Raw genomic sequence first — 14809 nt, forward strand, 5'->3', positions numbered from 1 at the left:
TGGCAGAAAGTGCAGCAGAGAGGAGGAGCTCTGTTCTGCTGGCCACTTGTGGGTCATCACACCATGGCTCCTCCTCTCCACTTCATTTCTTCCCATCAGGCCCCACCCAGCTCTTGCCCATTTGTCCCACATTTCCATATGGCCCCCACAGCCCAATCAACTGCCATGCCCCCTGCATACCACTCAGTACTGTCCCTGCAGTGCCACCCGGTTCCCTCCCAGACTTCAACGCCCCCTTTGCCCTACTCTTCCTAGGCCCCCACTTAAAGTTCTGACACCGGCCTAGGCCCCACCTCCTCTCGCAGCCCCGCCCCTCCAACTCCATCCTGCCTCCTTCATCCCACCAGAGCCACTCTCACCTCAGGTCTCTTGCAGCCTCTTCCCAGAGTTTATTGTTTTAAAAAGAATCTCATGATGGGGGTGGGGCTAGATTAGTGATTTTGGGATGCCTGGGACTGGCACAGCACACTGTGATAATGATAACGCTATAATTGGCTTCATAGCAGTCCACTGTGCACAAGATCCTGGTCAGTCCAGATTACAAAACCTACTCTCATTAATGATTGGTATTGCAGTAGCACCCTAAAAGCCTTGATTAGGTTGTAGTAAAATCTCTGCCCAAATCAGCTTCTAATCTGAGAAATTGAATGTAAACATATGGGCAAGGAAAGACAAAGGAGTGTCCCCCATCAGCTGTCAGGCCTTGTGCCTTTCCCACTCCTCTGGTGTCTCTGGGCCTCTCTCTCTCAGTAAGGAGCAGTTCCTGGAGGCCATCCTCTCTGGCTTGAGTCTTCCCTTTCTGGGACATGCAGTGAGCTGCTCTGGGTTTTAGGAACCCCTTGGATTGTGAGTGTTCCCAGTAGACTTGGGCAAAGTTAAATCCCTCAGAGGAGTTTCCTGCACCCTTGAGCAGCTGGGGAGCTGGCCCCAGGATTTTCCTGCTTTCAAATGAGAAGGGGTTAAAATAACAGAACTTCTTTTGTGTGTGACAAATGAATTCACCTGATCTCACTTGTCTTCTTTTCTGTGGGCAGGGTTTCCAGTTTCCAAACCTGATATCTCCCAGCTGGGCAGAGCTGTTATCCCCAGATCTCCAGGGCTCAGAGGAAAGAGAGAGCCCGAGAGACATCTACACAGGTGAGGAATCATGAAATTAACTCAGCACCAGAAGGAAACAGCTGGGATTCCCAACAAAGACCTTGTGAACTCTCTTGGTTCAGGCTTGTCTGCAGCAACAGTCATATCCTCAGGGCAGATATTGCTCTTGGCTTCCTACCTATCCTGACTGTCTCCTGGCAGTAGCTTCCTCCCTGAACTTCCTTCTCCCTGAGTGTTTAGAGGGCACTGGATGTAGAATTGATCCCCTCCTCCCCTTTGAGGAAGAGTTTGGGGAAATTCAGTCCCTCATTTGTCTTCATCTCCAGCTGTTCTTTTCATTTGTTCTCTGCTTTTCCATTCCTGTTTCTGACTTTTTTTCTCTGTGTCCCAGCGGGTGATGGGAGGGTGAGTGAGACCTTGGAGCAGAAGCCTCAGCAGGAAGATGATGAGCAAGTCAAATCACATGGGACATTATTGTAAAGACACAAAGGGGGCGTGTCCAGGAAATGTGAGCAGGAAAAGCCTGTGAGAGTCAACAGAGGCCAGAGACTCAGCAGGGAATCCAGCCAACACAGAAAGGTGGAAAATCTGTTAATTGTAGGGGAACTCAGAGAGGCTTCAAGGAAACCACGACCCAGCCGAGAATCCCCATGGGAGAGAGAAATAACATGTGTGTTGAGTGTGGGGAAAAGTTCAGTAGGCCCTCACAGCTTCTTAGCCATCAGAGAATCCACACAGGGCAGGCTCCAGCCTGGCAGGGGGGAGCACAAGCCACTGGCTTTACACAGGTGGGAGATCACCCTGCAGCCAGGACCGGCTCCAGGCACCAGACAAGAAAGCACGTGCCTGGGGTGGCACATTGAAAGGGGCGGCATTCCGGCCAATCTTGGGGCAGCCAGCCCAGCCCTGCAGGGACACGGACCCTGGCCCGGGGCAAGAACTAGTGATCCCCGCCACTCATGCTGCTGGGCTCCCCGGGATGCGCCACTCCCCGCTGCCTGCACCGGCCTCCATCTCCCGTGCTGCTCTGAGCCCAGCCTGGACGAGCCGCCTTTAAAAGAGCGGCTGAGCCACCACCTCCTGCAGGCCCTGGGCACCGGAAGGAGGGAGGGTTCTGCGGCGGCCCGGCTGGCAGCGGTGCCAGGGATGGTTCTGTGGCAGCCCGGCGGGAACTGGAGGGAGGGTTCTGTGGCGGCCCGGCCGGCAGCGGTGCCAGGGATGGTTCTGTGGCAGCCCGGCGGGAACTGGAGGGAGGGTTCTGCAGCGGCCCGGCGGGAACTGGAGGGAGGGTTCTGCAGCGGCCCGGCCGGCAGCAGTGCCAGGGATGGTTCTGTGGCAGCCCGGCGGGAACTGGAGGGAGGGTTCTGCGGCGCCCCGGCCGGCAGCGGAGGGGCAGGCCCCACTGATCCCGGTGCCGTTTGCACTGTGCCGAGCCCCGCTGCAATGCCGGCCCCGAGCAGAGGTCACAGACCCCAGCCAGTGCTGCCTGTGTCGGCCCTCTCGGAGCCTGCCCGGCCGGGAGAGGCACCCCAAGGCCAGGGGGGAGCCCCTCTCGCCCGGCTGTGAGTGGGCTACAGCGCCTGGCTGCCCACGGGCGGAGGGAGCGGGCAGGTGCTGCCCTTCACCGACCTCCACGAGCTCCCTGTGGCTGCCGTTTTTTCTGGGGTTTGTTTTTTTATTTTTTTTTTGCTTCGGTAGTCCGGCCGCCGCCTTTTTTTTTTTTTGCTTGGGGCGGCAAAAAAGCTAGAGCCGGCCCTGCCTGCAGCCTCCCCACCCTCCACCCCTGGGACATGGAATCAGTGAGGAGGCTGCACCCAACCCTGACACAGCACAAGGCCTGCCCCAGAAACACCCTGGGGCCCACCAGGTGTGGGGCAGGCAGGCTCAACCAGGAGGAACCAAGTGTGGAGGGCTCAGTGTGAGGGGATCCAGGTGTGGGGTGAGAGGATTCTGTGTGGGACAATCTGGGTGCAGGCAGCTCAGTGGGGGGGTGTAGATGTGGGGGGGGATCTGGATGCACAGAGACTTGTTGTGGGGATTCCAGTAATGGGACTCTGCCAGTGCTTCCAGATGAAAGTGGTTGGGGCTCAGTGGAGGGGACTGGGTGTGGGAGTCTCAGGAGGGAGGTCTGGGTGCTGGGGAAGTGGGGCTTGGTGGGGTTATGGGTGCAGTTAGTTGGGGTCAGTGGGATGGGGGTGTGGATGTGGGGACTCAGTGGTGCAGGGAGCTCAGGGGGGGTGTTCTGGATGCAGGGGTTGGGGTCTGGTGGCAGGGGAGCTCCAGATGCAGGGGTTGAGGTTCAATGGGATGGGGTTTGGGTATGGAGGGCCAGGGGGGTTCTGGGTGTGCAGGGTGAGGCTTGGTGGGGGTGTCTCGGTATGGGAGTTCCAGATGCATGTAAGTTGGGTGTGCAGTGACCCCTCTCCCTGCAGCTGAGGAGTGATGGAGGGAGGACATTAAATCTATCTGGGTCTTGATTCCACTAGGCTGTTCCATGGAGTTAGCTAACTTGTATTAGCTGTCTTGATGGAAAATTATAACTATTTTTAAAATTAAAGAAAATAGCCCCTATATAGCAGGCAGGTTAATTTAGCAGATTTCCTCAAGACCTGACATGACCTCTGTCACTGTTCTGTAGCCCAAACGAATTTGGGGCATCACATTTAAGCTTTTCTTCCCACTGCAAAGCAATTGTTAGTCACCAGGTTCCCCCAGGGACAGAAGGGACAGACACCCACAAAACACATCTCTTCCTGCCTATTGCATTCTCCACACCTGAGAAGACAAAATGACACAACTGTGTAACTTTTATGGAGAGGTCCTGCCCTAGGGAGTTGGGTCAGGAAGACTACTGAAGCATGTGTTTAGAAAAAATTGCTTTGAAATCAAGATAATTTCTTAAGTATGCATTAGTAAGCATTTTATCTTTATTTTTCTTGTAGCCAATTATGATTGTTATGCCTTGTTTATGTTATGCCTGTACGCATATAAAATCTCTCTAACACTTTCTAAGCCAGTGTGTTTAAACTGATGTTTCTGAATAACTATTTGAAATAATCGTACATATTATTCTCCTAAAGGTTTATTGGCCTTCAGAGATTCTGTACTGTCCAGGAGCTGCATGTCTGGGACTGGGGCTGTATTGGGGGGTCACCGTGTAGTAGAACCAGGGCTGGGGAGAGACAGAGTGTAACCCCAGTGTGGCTGGTGGGCTGCAGTTACACTCAGAGACTCAGGGTGTGGCTTGCCTGCTGGAAGGCTCTTTGGGAGTGGCCCAGGTGGAAGTTACTTCAGCAAGGCATCGTAAGGCACCCAGGATTTCAGAGCAGGGGTAATAGAGCTGCTCATTAGTCTGGATTGTAGCCTGGTATGTCTCAGCTCTACAGGAGGTTATTCCCCAAGTCATCTCCGAGCTAATCCGGTGGTTTGGGAAATGCTGTCCCTAACTATGGCAACGTGGAGGGAAGAAAAGGGCGGTTTTGGTGATGTCACGGTCACCCCTCAGCAGGAACTGCAAAGGTGTGTGAAATACAACCAGTGTTGAAGCTGAGAGAGCTGCAGGAAAATAAATAACTATTTTTGCTTAGAACCCCCATCTCAGGTAGCTAACGGAGACTGTGACCTAGGCTTAGGTCTGGTTCCTAACTGGCACCTGTGCCACCAGTTTAAAGGAGTAAACTGGCCATGTTTGCAGACGCTATTCCTGCCTAGCGCTGCTGAGATTTTGGGTGGTTTGCTACATGATTCTACTCCAGGGAAGTGTACTTTTAGCACGGTGAAGGATTTGGCAAGAACTCCAATCGAAATAGCAGGCACCCAGCTGTTGGGTTTCACCCCAGAGAAGAAAGCTATGAAGAGCTATGGCCTACATCAAGTTGTTCATAGAACACCGCTCCCTGCTTCAGTAGTATTGCTTTCAGCCCCAAAGGATGCCAGGATTAGATTGGAAACAATTGTCCTTTACCACTTGGCACCGAAGTATCATGAGGAAATGAGGACATTCCTTCCCCATGGAGTCCAATCTGGCTGCCTGACTGGACAACAAGGACTGTCATGCTGAGTGAGTGATAGTAACTTTGCTTTCCCCCTTTGTAACATAGGGATAATGCCACTGAGCCCACCTTGTGAAATGCTTTGGGGACTAGGGCTTAGAAGCTCCCATAGAAATGCTGCATATTATCATGGTAATAAAACAGTCTGACCCTCAGGGATTGGGTCAGTGGCTCCTGCCCCTTCTCTCCACCCCTCTCGTTGGACAGGGAAATCTCCCAGGAGAGTTTGGAGTCACCCTCATCCCTTCTCTTCACAGTGGCTCTGGCTCTGGCTAGCTCTTCCAGCAGGAACTTCTCCAGCCCCAATCCTGCCACGAACCCAGGCAGCTCTTCCCACTCCCAGATGATCTCCTGCCTCTTGTCTTTCGTCTGTTTCTGCCATGACAGGAAGAGGGTGGCTTGGAAATGGCAGAGAACCATAAATGTGCCTCCAAGAAGTGGGGACCTCTTTACTAGAGGACAGGATCTCTTTCTGTTGGTGATAGGAAGTTCATTTAGGCCAGGACGGAGGAGGAATCAGGGCGGGGGAAGCTGGACATTGCTTACAGGAGGGGCTTTTCTCATCAACTGGGCCTGAGCCAAAATCCTCATCTCTCCAGCCCACATCTTCTCTCCTTTCTCCCCAAGGTGCTAGAAAGGAACTGGGCCATGGATCTATCTACCCAGCCTTTAGGCAGGGTCTTTCTGGGCCAGTAGGCAGACTGACATTCTCCCTCACAGCAGCCTTTTGCACCTTAAGGCCATCGTGTTACCTGCACGTGCCTGACCCTGCACTCTGCGTGGGCTCCACGGCGGCTGGTTTCCACACTGCGGCTGGCAGAACGAGCCGTGGGTTTACCATGTCACTCAGGCACTGTGACCGCAGGCAAACCTGACAGACAGGGACTCCAGGCATCTATCACCAACTCCTTGCCTTGCCGTTCCTCCTCGGCCTGGGCGGCTTCGCTCTCCCGTTGCAGCAGTGTCAGGTGCTCTCTGCTGCCTCCTAGAAGAAGGCAGGGGAGGGAGGCTACAAACCACGGCAAGTGGCCTCCCAGCTGCTGGATTTCAGGGCCCACCTTGCCCTGCAGACACCCAAGTGGAATTCCTGGGACTCAGATTGTTTTTCCAGGTGTACAAGCTGAGCGAGGAAGATCTGAAAGGGAAAGGTGAAAGGAGGAGCAGGTTTTCAGACAAAAACACAAGACCCTCTGGTGCAATGCCAGGAGTGCAGCCCAAACCCCAGCTCCTACCCGCAGCCTAAAATGTCAATATCAAACCATTCCCTCAACTACTCCACCTCCGACTCCCAGTGCCACAGCTGGACAGACCCCTCCCAACAGTAAGACTGTCCCCAAATACCCAGTTCTTTACCCCACATGCGATACATCCCAAAGACGCAGCTCCACTCCTGCACCCCAAACCCAAACAGACTTCTGATCCCTAACTCCAGCCATTCCTCCAACCTCAGACCCCAGATCTGAACCACCAGATCCAGCCACCCCAAGCTGCGACTGTCCCCTCACACTCAGGGCGTAGCCTGGGCTGCAAGATCTGCACCAGAGCTAGGCCCCAAGCTCCTCTTTCAGCTCCCTGGGCCCAGCCACTCCCTGCCTCAGTTTCACCGACCCTGCAGGAGAGGCTGCTCCTCTTTTCACTGTCTGGGATACTTGTCCACCCTGGCCCACTACAGCCTTGGGCAGCCCCCTCTCAGGTCTGTGGGGGAGCTCAGGGACTCAGGGCAGAGGGCAAACCAGGCAGATAGGCCCCTGCTTCTCCCATCAGGACAGTGTCCATCTTGACCATGCTTCCAGCCCACACTTCCTCTCTATACAGGGGCCACCCACTCCCCATGCTACCCCCGGTCCCACTGCACTGCCCTGCTGCCGGCCATGCTGGAGCAGCCTCCGCACTGGGCTCCCAGCCTCAGACACAGCCCCTTCTGTTACTGAAAGAGAGAGCTCAGCTGGGGAGAGCAATATGCTTTCTTACATGTTGTGTATTTGGTTGTCATGGTTTTTGTTGCTATGGCAACTGAGTTAGATTATTATGGGTTAGCTCAGCCAGCTTCAGCCGGCTGAGTGAGCTCTCTGTGTCTGTAAATAAAATGGTGGTTTTGTTAGCTGTCTGCTGTCTGGCCTCAAGTGATTTCTTCCTAAACCGGCTGCCCCCCAAGGATATAACATTACAGACTTGCAGTGCTTCTTAGCAGTCAAGCACTACGTTTCTTCTACAATAGTTAGTAATGCACTTGCATGAATTCCGCAAAAAGGACTGTCTGCGCAACAACTGCGAAAGGATCGAAAGCAGGCATATGTGTGCTAAAGACCTGGAAAAACCAGACCAGACGCAGAGCTTGTGTTATAGAAGACTTGGTCCCTATTACACTGGGGACGAACTAAGTTAATCTGTGTATTACATGTGGGTTACTTAAAACAAGATACATGTAAAACAAACGAGCAAAAACTTGATTATGTTAACCAACTTCAGCTGTTTAAGGGTGCATCCCACAGACCACATTGATCTAATGTTTGAGAGGGGGATACCAGGCTAGATGGACCCATTGATCCGATGTGGGGAGGGAGATACCAGGCTAGATAGGCCCGTTGATTTGATGGGGAGTGGGGGATACCAGGCTAGATGGGCCCATTGATATTGTTGTGGGGTGGGGGATATCAGATTAGATGGGCCCATTGCTCTGATATGAGGTGGGGATAACAAGGTTAGATGGGCCCATTGAGCTCATGTAGGGTGGGGTATTCCAGGCTAAATGGGCCCATTGATATTCTTGTGGGGAGAGGGATACTAGGCTAGATGGCCCAATTAATCTGATGTTTGGGGGGGGGGCGATACAGGTTAGATTGGCCCATTGATCTGATCCATTGGTTGCTTTATGGAGCATCCAATCCCCCCAGCCGGCCCTGCCCCTCCTGGCCCCCTTCCCCCATCGGAGCCCAGAGCGCCCCCCTGTGGTTTCCCCTAGCATGCTTGGTGGGGGACACATGCCCCCGCTCCACCCGTGACCCCCAGTCCCCAAACGCTGGGTGGTCAGACAGTGCACGGCCGCCCCAGCTCCCGAGTGCCGGGCAGGCAGCACACAGCCCCCACCCCAGCCCTTCCTTCGCAAGCACTTGGTGGGCATCCCCAGGTGCCCCCCAGCCTCCTCAAGTCCCGGCCACAGGCTGGCCATGGCCACCCTAGTCCCAGCCCCAGCACGCTGCCCTGAGGAGGAGCAGCCAGCTGGCCTGGGCTGGGGCCAAGGGGGAAGGGCGAGCAGGAGGGGGCCTTCTGGGCAGAGCATGGGCAGGGCTACACTGGGCTGTTTGGGGAGACACAGCCTGCCCCAGCCCATGGTACGCGCCACCCATGACTCGTCCCCTCCAACCTGATGGTAAGCGATGCCCAGCTGAGCCCATGGCCAGTACGTCCTGCTCCACCCACAGCCGGGCTGGGAGCCAGGACTCCTGGTTCTTATCCCCAGCTCTGGGAGGGCAGTGGTGTCTAGTGGTTAGCGTGGGGGTTGGGAGCCAGGGTATCCGGGTCCCACCGCTAGCTCTGGGAAGGGAGTGAGGGCCAGTCGTGGTGCACCCCCTGGCTTGAAGTGGTTTCCATCCTGTACGGGCTTTACAGTTTTGTTCACTGGCTCTCAGCACCTCCCACTATAAAGATTGTTCCATCCCTGCTGGGTCTAGCGGTTAGAGCAGGGGAGGCTGGGAGCCAGGCATGGGTGGTGGGTATAAGGGCCCAGGGGATGCTGAGCGGGAGCGAGCCTTGGGGCAGGGCCACAGTCCGGGAGCGCCCAGCCTCCCCAAATGGAGGAGTCCCAAGCTGCCCACGGAGCCAGGACTCCTGGGTTCTATTCCTGGCTCTCCCACAGACTCCCAATCTGACCTGGCGCAGCCCATATCGCCCTCCCTGGTGCCTCAGTTTCCCCATGTGTGAGACGGGTACCAGTGTGAATGGATGCAGAGCCTTGGAGAATCTAGTCCCTTCTCCTGGCGGCTCCTTGGTAGCCCTGGGTAAGCAGCCAACTGCTCCAGACCCTGGATCACGTATGGGCAGACCAGGACTGAGGGCTAGATCTGAGGAATGGAAAGAATAAATCCACCCTTATCCGACCCCACTCTGGGGTACATGGCGAGGAGGCTGGTGTTGCAGGGGGCAGGGAGTCCTGCAGCCCTCGCAGGGGAGAAGGGGGTGATTCCCTGGCTTGACTGCTGATGGCGGTGGTGGGGTGGGGGGCACTTGTGGATTGTGGTCTCATCCCTGCGGGGCTGGAGATGGAGCACGGCTGCTGGGAGCTGATGTCTCCTCTGTATGTGGGAGGGTGACACTGGGCCAAATTGTGGGACCCCCTGTCCCCCCCCCCCGGGACAAGGGAGGGGCCTCTCAGCCTTGCCTGCTCTTCTCTCTTTCACCAGGACCTGCCCAAGCAGCTGGCCCAGCCCAGGCCCACCTTCCTGAACACCAGCAGCTTCCCGTTCTGCGGAGTGGAGCGGCCGGGGAGTGAGGGCCTCTCAAGCCCCCCACGGGGAACAGGGGCCAGGGCACTAGAGGGGGCCGAGGGCCGTGATGGGGGGAGGTGGGGTTGGAGAGATGTCAGGGGGTGAAGCTGGGATCAGGGAGGGAATGGGGCAAGCTGCAGGGAGACAGTGTAGAGAGGGGGGATGTCACGGGGCGGGAGCTGGGGGGCTGGGAAGCTGCAGGGGAGGGGACACAGCCGGGGGGAGGTACTGGGGACACCGCAGGGAGGGCTGCTCAAGAGGCAGTAGGCATGGGGGGGGGGCAGGGCGGGAGCTCGTACAGGGGTTGGGGTGTCAGGCCGTCGCGGTTCTCCTTGTGAATGGCACCAGGCTGCAGGGCACCCCACGGCCGGCAGCCCCCCCCCCTGCCTCCCAGCCTGGATTCCCAGCATGCAGCCGGCGGGGGGGGGGGGGATGTGACTGCGTCAGGGGCATTTACCCCACTCCCATCCCCCCGCTGGTGGGGAGTGGGAGGGGCTTGGGGCTCCGCAGCAGAGAGCCCATTCGGGGAGGCTCCCCCAGGGAAGGCTGGAAATCAGGGTCCCCGTCCCCAGGAAGGATGGACTGAGGCTGGTGCGAGGGGCCCCCTACAGAACCACTGCCAGCGGCTCCGCGGCCCCAGGCCTCCGGGGCACAACGTGGTTCTAAGGGAGGCGGGGGGGGGGGGGTAAAGGGAGGCGCCCCCTAGACAAGCTGGGGGGCTGGGAGGGGGGTGGCAGCAGGGGCACCTGGCCCTCAAGGCTGAGACTCGCCAGCTCATCACAGCAGCGGCTGCGCAAAGTGCCCCCGGACCCGGTGTGGCTGCCCCCCCCCCGCTGTATCCCTCGGGGGGGGGGGGGCTGGACACTGCAGGCAGCCCCCACCCTCGCACTCTAACACGCGGGGGGGGGGATTTTACTTGCGCTCCGATTGGTCAGGGCTCTGTCTCCGCTTCCTATTGGCCGTGTCGGGAGGGGCGGAGCTTCGCGGGCGGCGTCACGTGGCCCTGAGGCGTTCGCGTGGCGGCTCTTGAGCAGCACGTGGCGCAGCCCGGAGCGCGAGCGGGTAAAGGGGGCGGGGGGGGGGGCCCTGAGCTCCCCAAATAGCCCCCGAGCTCCCCCTCTTCTACCCCCGCCCCCTCCCCAAATGCCTCCCAATCCCCCCTTCTACACCCCCCACCCCCAAACACCCCCCGCCCCCCTCTGCAAACGCCTCCCTCCCCCCTTCTACACCCCACCCCCAAATCCCCCCGCCCCCACCTCAAATGCCTCCCTCCCACCTCTTCTACTTCCCAAACACCCCCCGCCCCCCCTCTGCAAACGCCTCCCTCCCCCCTTCTACACCCCACCCCCAAATACCCCCGCCCCCACCTCAAATGCCTCCCTCCCCCCTCTTCTACTTCCCAAACACCCCCCGCCCCCCCTCTGCAAATGCCTCCTACCCCCCCTTCTACAGCCCACACCCAAACACCCCCGCCCCCCTCTGCAAACGCCTCCCTCCCCCTTCTACCTCTCCCCAAACACCCCCCGCCCCCACCTCAAATGCCTCCCTCCCCCCTTCTATACCCCACCCCCAAACACCCCCGCCCCTCCCCAAATGCCTCCCTCCCCCCTCTTCTACTTCCCAAACACCCCCGCCCCCCCTCTGCAAATGCCTCCTACCCCCCCTTCTACACCCCACCCCCAAACACCCCCGCCCCCCTCTGCAAACGCCTCCCTCCCCCTTCTACCTCTCCCCAAACACCCCCTGCCCCCACCTCAAATGCCTCCCTCCCCCCTTCTACACCCCACCCCCAAATACCCCCGCCCCCTCCCCAAATGCCTCCCTCCCCCCTTCTACACCCACCCCAAAACCCCCCCGCCCCCCCTCTGCAAACGCCTCCCTCCCCCTTCTACACCCCACCCCCAAACACCCCCCGCCCCCCTCTGCAAACGCCTCCCTCCCCCTTCTACACCCCACCCCCAAACACCCCCCACCCCCCTCTGAAAACACCTCCCTCCCCCCTTCTACACCCACCCCCAAACACCCCCCGCCCCCCCTCTGCAAATGCCTCCCTCCCCCTTCTACCTCTCCCCAAATAGCCCCGCCCCCTCCCCAAATGCCTCCCAACCTCCCTTCTACACCCTCCCCAAATAGCCCCCGCCCCCTCCCCAAATGCCTCCCAACCTCCCTTCTACACCCTCCCCAAATAGCCCCCGCCCCCTCCCCAAATGCCTCCCACCCCCTTTTACCCCCTGCCTCCTCCCCAAATATCTCCCACCAGCTCGTCTAGCCCCCGCCCCCAATACCCCCCTCTACACACCACCCCCCAATAGCCCCTGCCCCCTCCCCAAATGCCTCCCACCCCCCTTCTACCCTTGCCCCCAAATACCTCCTCCCTTTTCTACCCTGCCCCCAAATATCTCCCATTTCCCCTCTTTTACCCTACCCCCAAATACCTCCCACCCCTCCTAGCCCCCGTGTCTCCCTTCTAGCCCCTGCCTTCCTCTTCTAGCCTCCCAGCCCCAAATACCTCCCACCCTTCCAGCCCCTCCCCGCAAACACCTTCCACCCTCTTCCTCTTCTACCCCCTGCCCCCCAGATATCTCCCATCTTGGCCCCTCTTCTTGCCCCTTGCCCCCAATAGCTCCCCCTCCTCATCTAGACCCCTCTCCCCGAATACCTCCCATCCTCCTTGTCTTCTAGCTCCTCTCCCCACAATTTCTCCCCCATCTTCTAGCTCCTGCCCCCAAATACCTCCCACCCCCTCCTTCTTAGGCCCTGCCCCCCAAATTCCCCCCTTGTCTAGCCTCACCCTCCAAATACCCTCCACCCCTTCCTCTTCTAGCTCCCCTCCTCCAAATCCCTCCCATCCTCCCCCCTCTTCTAGTCCCCCAAATCCCTCCCACTCCTCTTCTAGCCCCCACCATCCCACAATACCTCCCATGCTCCCCTTGTCTAGCCCCCACCATCCCTCGCTTAGTCCTCAGCCCCCCAATACGTCCTCAGCCCCCAGTCCTGCCTCTGCCCCTACTAACACATGCATTGATCTCTAACATCCTGTCCTGTAACCCAGTGGTTTTCAACCTTTTTCATTCGCGGCCCCCCCCAAGCATTTCAAATGGAGGTGCAGACCGCGGTGGATATCTCAGACGTGCTCGGCAGACCCCCAGGGAGCCACGTACCATAGGGTAAAAACCACTGACCTGGATCCCCCCGCCCCCAACATCTACCCCAGCTCCTCTGTCCTGTAGACCCCCTGCCCACCCCCTCGTTCCTCATCTAGCCTTCGGAGATGAAAGGGGTCTCGTGACTCTGGGGCCTCTGCCATCACACCTGGTGGTTTGAGGACAGGCTGGCCCATGGCAGGGAGCTCCCAGTACAGTTTAACCAGCTGAGACTGAGGTGGAAAGAGGGGGGTGGGGAGTGGACCCTGTTAGTAAGCGGGGGAGCCATGGTGGGTGAGTGGGGCAGGTTGTGGGGGGGAAGCTGGACATCATGGCGCAGTGTGGGGTTGGTAGTGTCAGTAGGAAGGGCTGGGGTTGGATGGATGGTGTGGCATAGTGTAGGGTGAGGGTCTGTCTGGCTAGGAATTAATAAGTCAGTTTTAGAATACAGACATCAAGAGCCAAATTCTGAATGGCTGTGTCCTGTACACACCTTCCCAGAAAACGGCTCCATAGGGTGTGTGCCCGGCTCCCTCCCCTGAATGTGAAGGGCCCGTGCAACGGGAAAGCTGAAAGAACAGACTGGTCTCTAAGGAGTGAAGGGAGGTCTGGTTGGATGTGTGTGGCTGTCTATATCCATGAGCTCTCTGTCTACAATCTAATCTCTTTCAGAGTTTAGCTCAGTGGTAGTTCTTATTAACAGGAAGCACCTTAAACTATTTGAATTTTCAAAGCTTTTTGTATACAGGCCACAGAGATCACTAGTACATAGGTGTGCTGCTACGAGTGACCTGTGGCCTTGGCTAAATGCTGCATATTCCAGGGTTCATTTTTCACACTTCTTTGACCCTTTGTTTGACACGCTCTGTGAAATTCTTCCAGCCAATTTCTCCAGTTATTTCTTCTCCATCCCCTCCATCACCCACGCAAGCTCATGCTCCAATACGTCTGTTAGTCTATAAGGTGCCACAGGACTCTCTGCTGCTTTCACAGATCCAGACTAACACGGCTCCCCCTCTGATACTTGATTTTGATTAGAAAACTGACAGTCTCAGTCTCAGATGCCAGTTCTATCAGGGCACTTCCCTTTTCAGTTTAAGATGAATAATTTATGTCAGGTCATTACAGAGAATAATATCACAAAAAAACATTTTTTTTCTTAAGAATCCTGACAAAAATTCCCAATGTGCAGCTCAAACAATCAATAATAAAATGATCGTTCAGGGGGAGATTTTTTTTTAGAGAGAGGGGCCAAATCCTGGGACTTCTCACAAGTGAGCAGGATTTAGCTGTGACCCTTTTTTCCTGTGCGTGACCAGGATCCATTCCTCATCTGGACTGCAGCATTTGGCCCTCAGTTGTACACTCGTGGATAGTGGCTCTGGGACCAAATGCATCGCTGGTGTCATTCCACTGCAGTCGGTGAAGTGACACTAGAGTAAATTGATCCATGAAGCCTAATTTTTACCTCAGAAACATCAGTTCAACTCTGTCTCAAGTCAGTGGGGGATATTTATGGCTTTCTAAGGGTATGGTAAAAAAATGGTGTCACTGAGAGATGCAAATAACGGCTGTGAAACACATAAATCCCTGGAATGCATTTTGATCATAGAGGGTAGGAAAGAAGGTCCTCTCTCCCCCCACCTCCCATCCGCACATACAGACACTGTTGCTTAAGTGTAGAGTCCACAGCTGAGCATTTGCAACATAAACCAGAGAGACTATCACTGGTATTTCTAGAAACCTGATGAGTCACACAGGTACACTTGGGGAGCTATTCTGTAGTGTACATCTATCTCCCTTTAACCTTTGTATTGAGTATCTGATTATGTAAATGGTGTTGACCCATACGTGGGGTTGTGAAGGAATTTCCCCCCTGCTTAGATTGGCAGACCCCCTTGGAGCTTTTCACCTCCCTCTGCAGCATGGGGCATGGGTCCCTTGCTGGTTTGAACTAGTAAATGGTAGTTTTTTCGGGTGCTTGCTCATGTCCATTGCACATTGTGTGTGTGCTCTCCACATGCACCGGTGC

General features: G+C 56.7%; 1 protein-coding gene across 1 annotated transcript in view; it reads left to right on the top strand.

The window, feature by feature from the left end:
- Window positions 1-431: 431 nt before the first annotated feature.
- LOC123361326 (teneurin-3-like) overlaps window positions 432-14809 on the top strand; it is a gene marked incomplete at its 3' end in the record, with an annotated part of 39942 nt that continues 25564 nt past the window's right edge. Inside the window, exons 1-2 of the mRNA XM_045001368.1 lie at window positions 432-527; window positions 1035-1137. Of these exons, the coding sequence (XP_044857303.1) occupies window positions 446-527; window positions 1035-1137 (185 nt within the window). The remainder of the gene's footprint in view (window positions 528-1034; window positions 1138-14809) is intronic.

This window comes from Mauremys mutica, unplaced genomic scaffold (assembly GCF_020497125.1).
Source record: "Mauremys mutica isolate MM-2020 ecotype Southern unplaced genomic scaffold, ASM2049712v1 Super-Scaffold_100467, whole genome shotgun sequence".
NCBI lineage: Eukaryota > Metazoa > Chordata > Testudines > Geoemydidae > Mauremys > Mauremys mutica.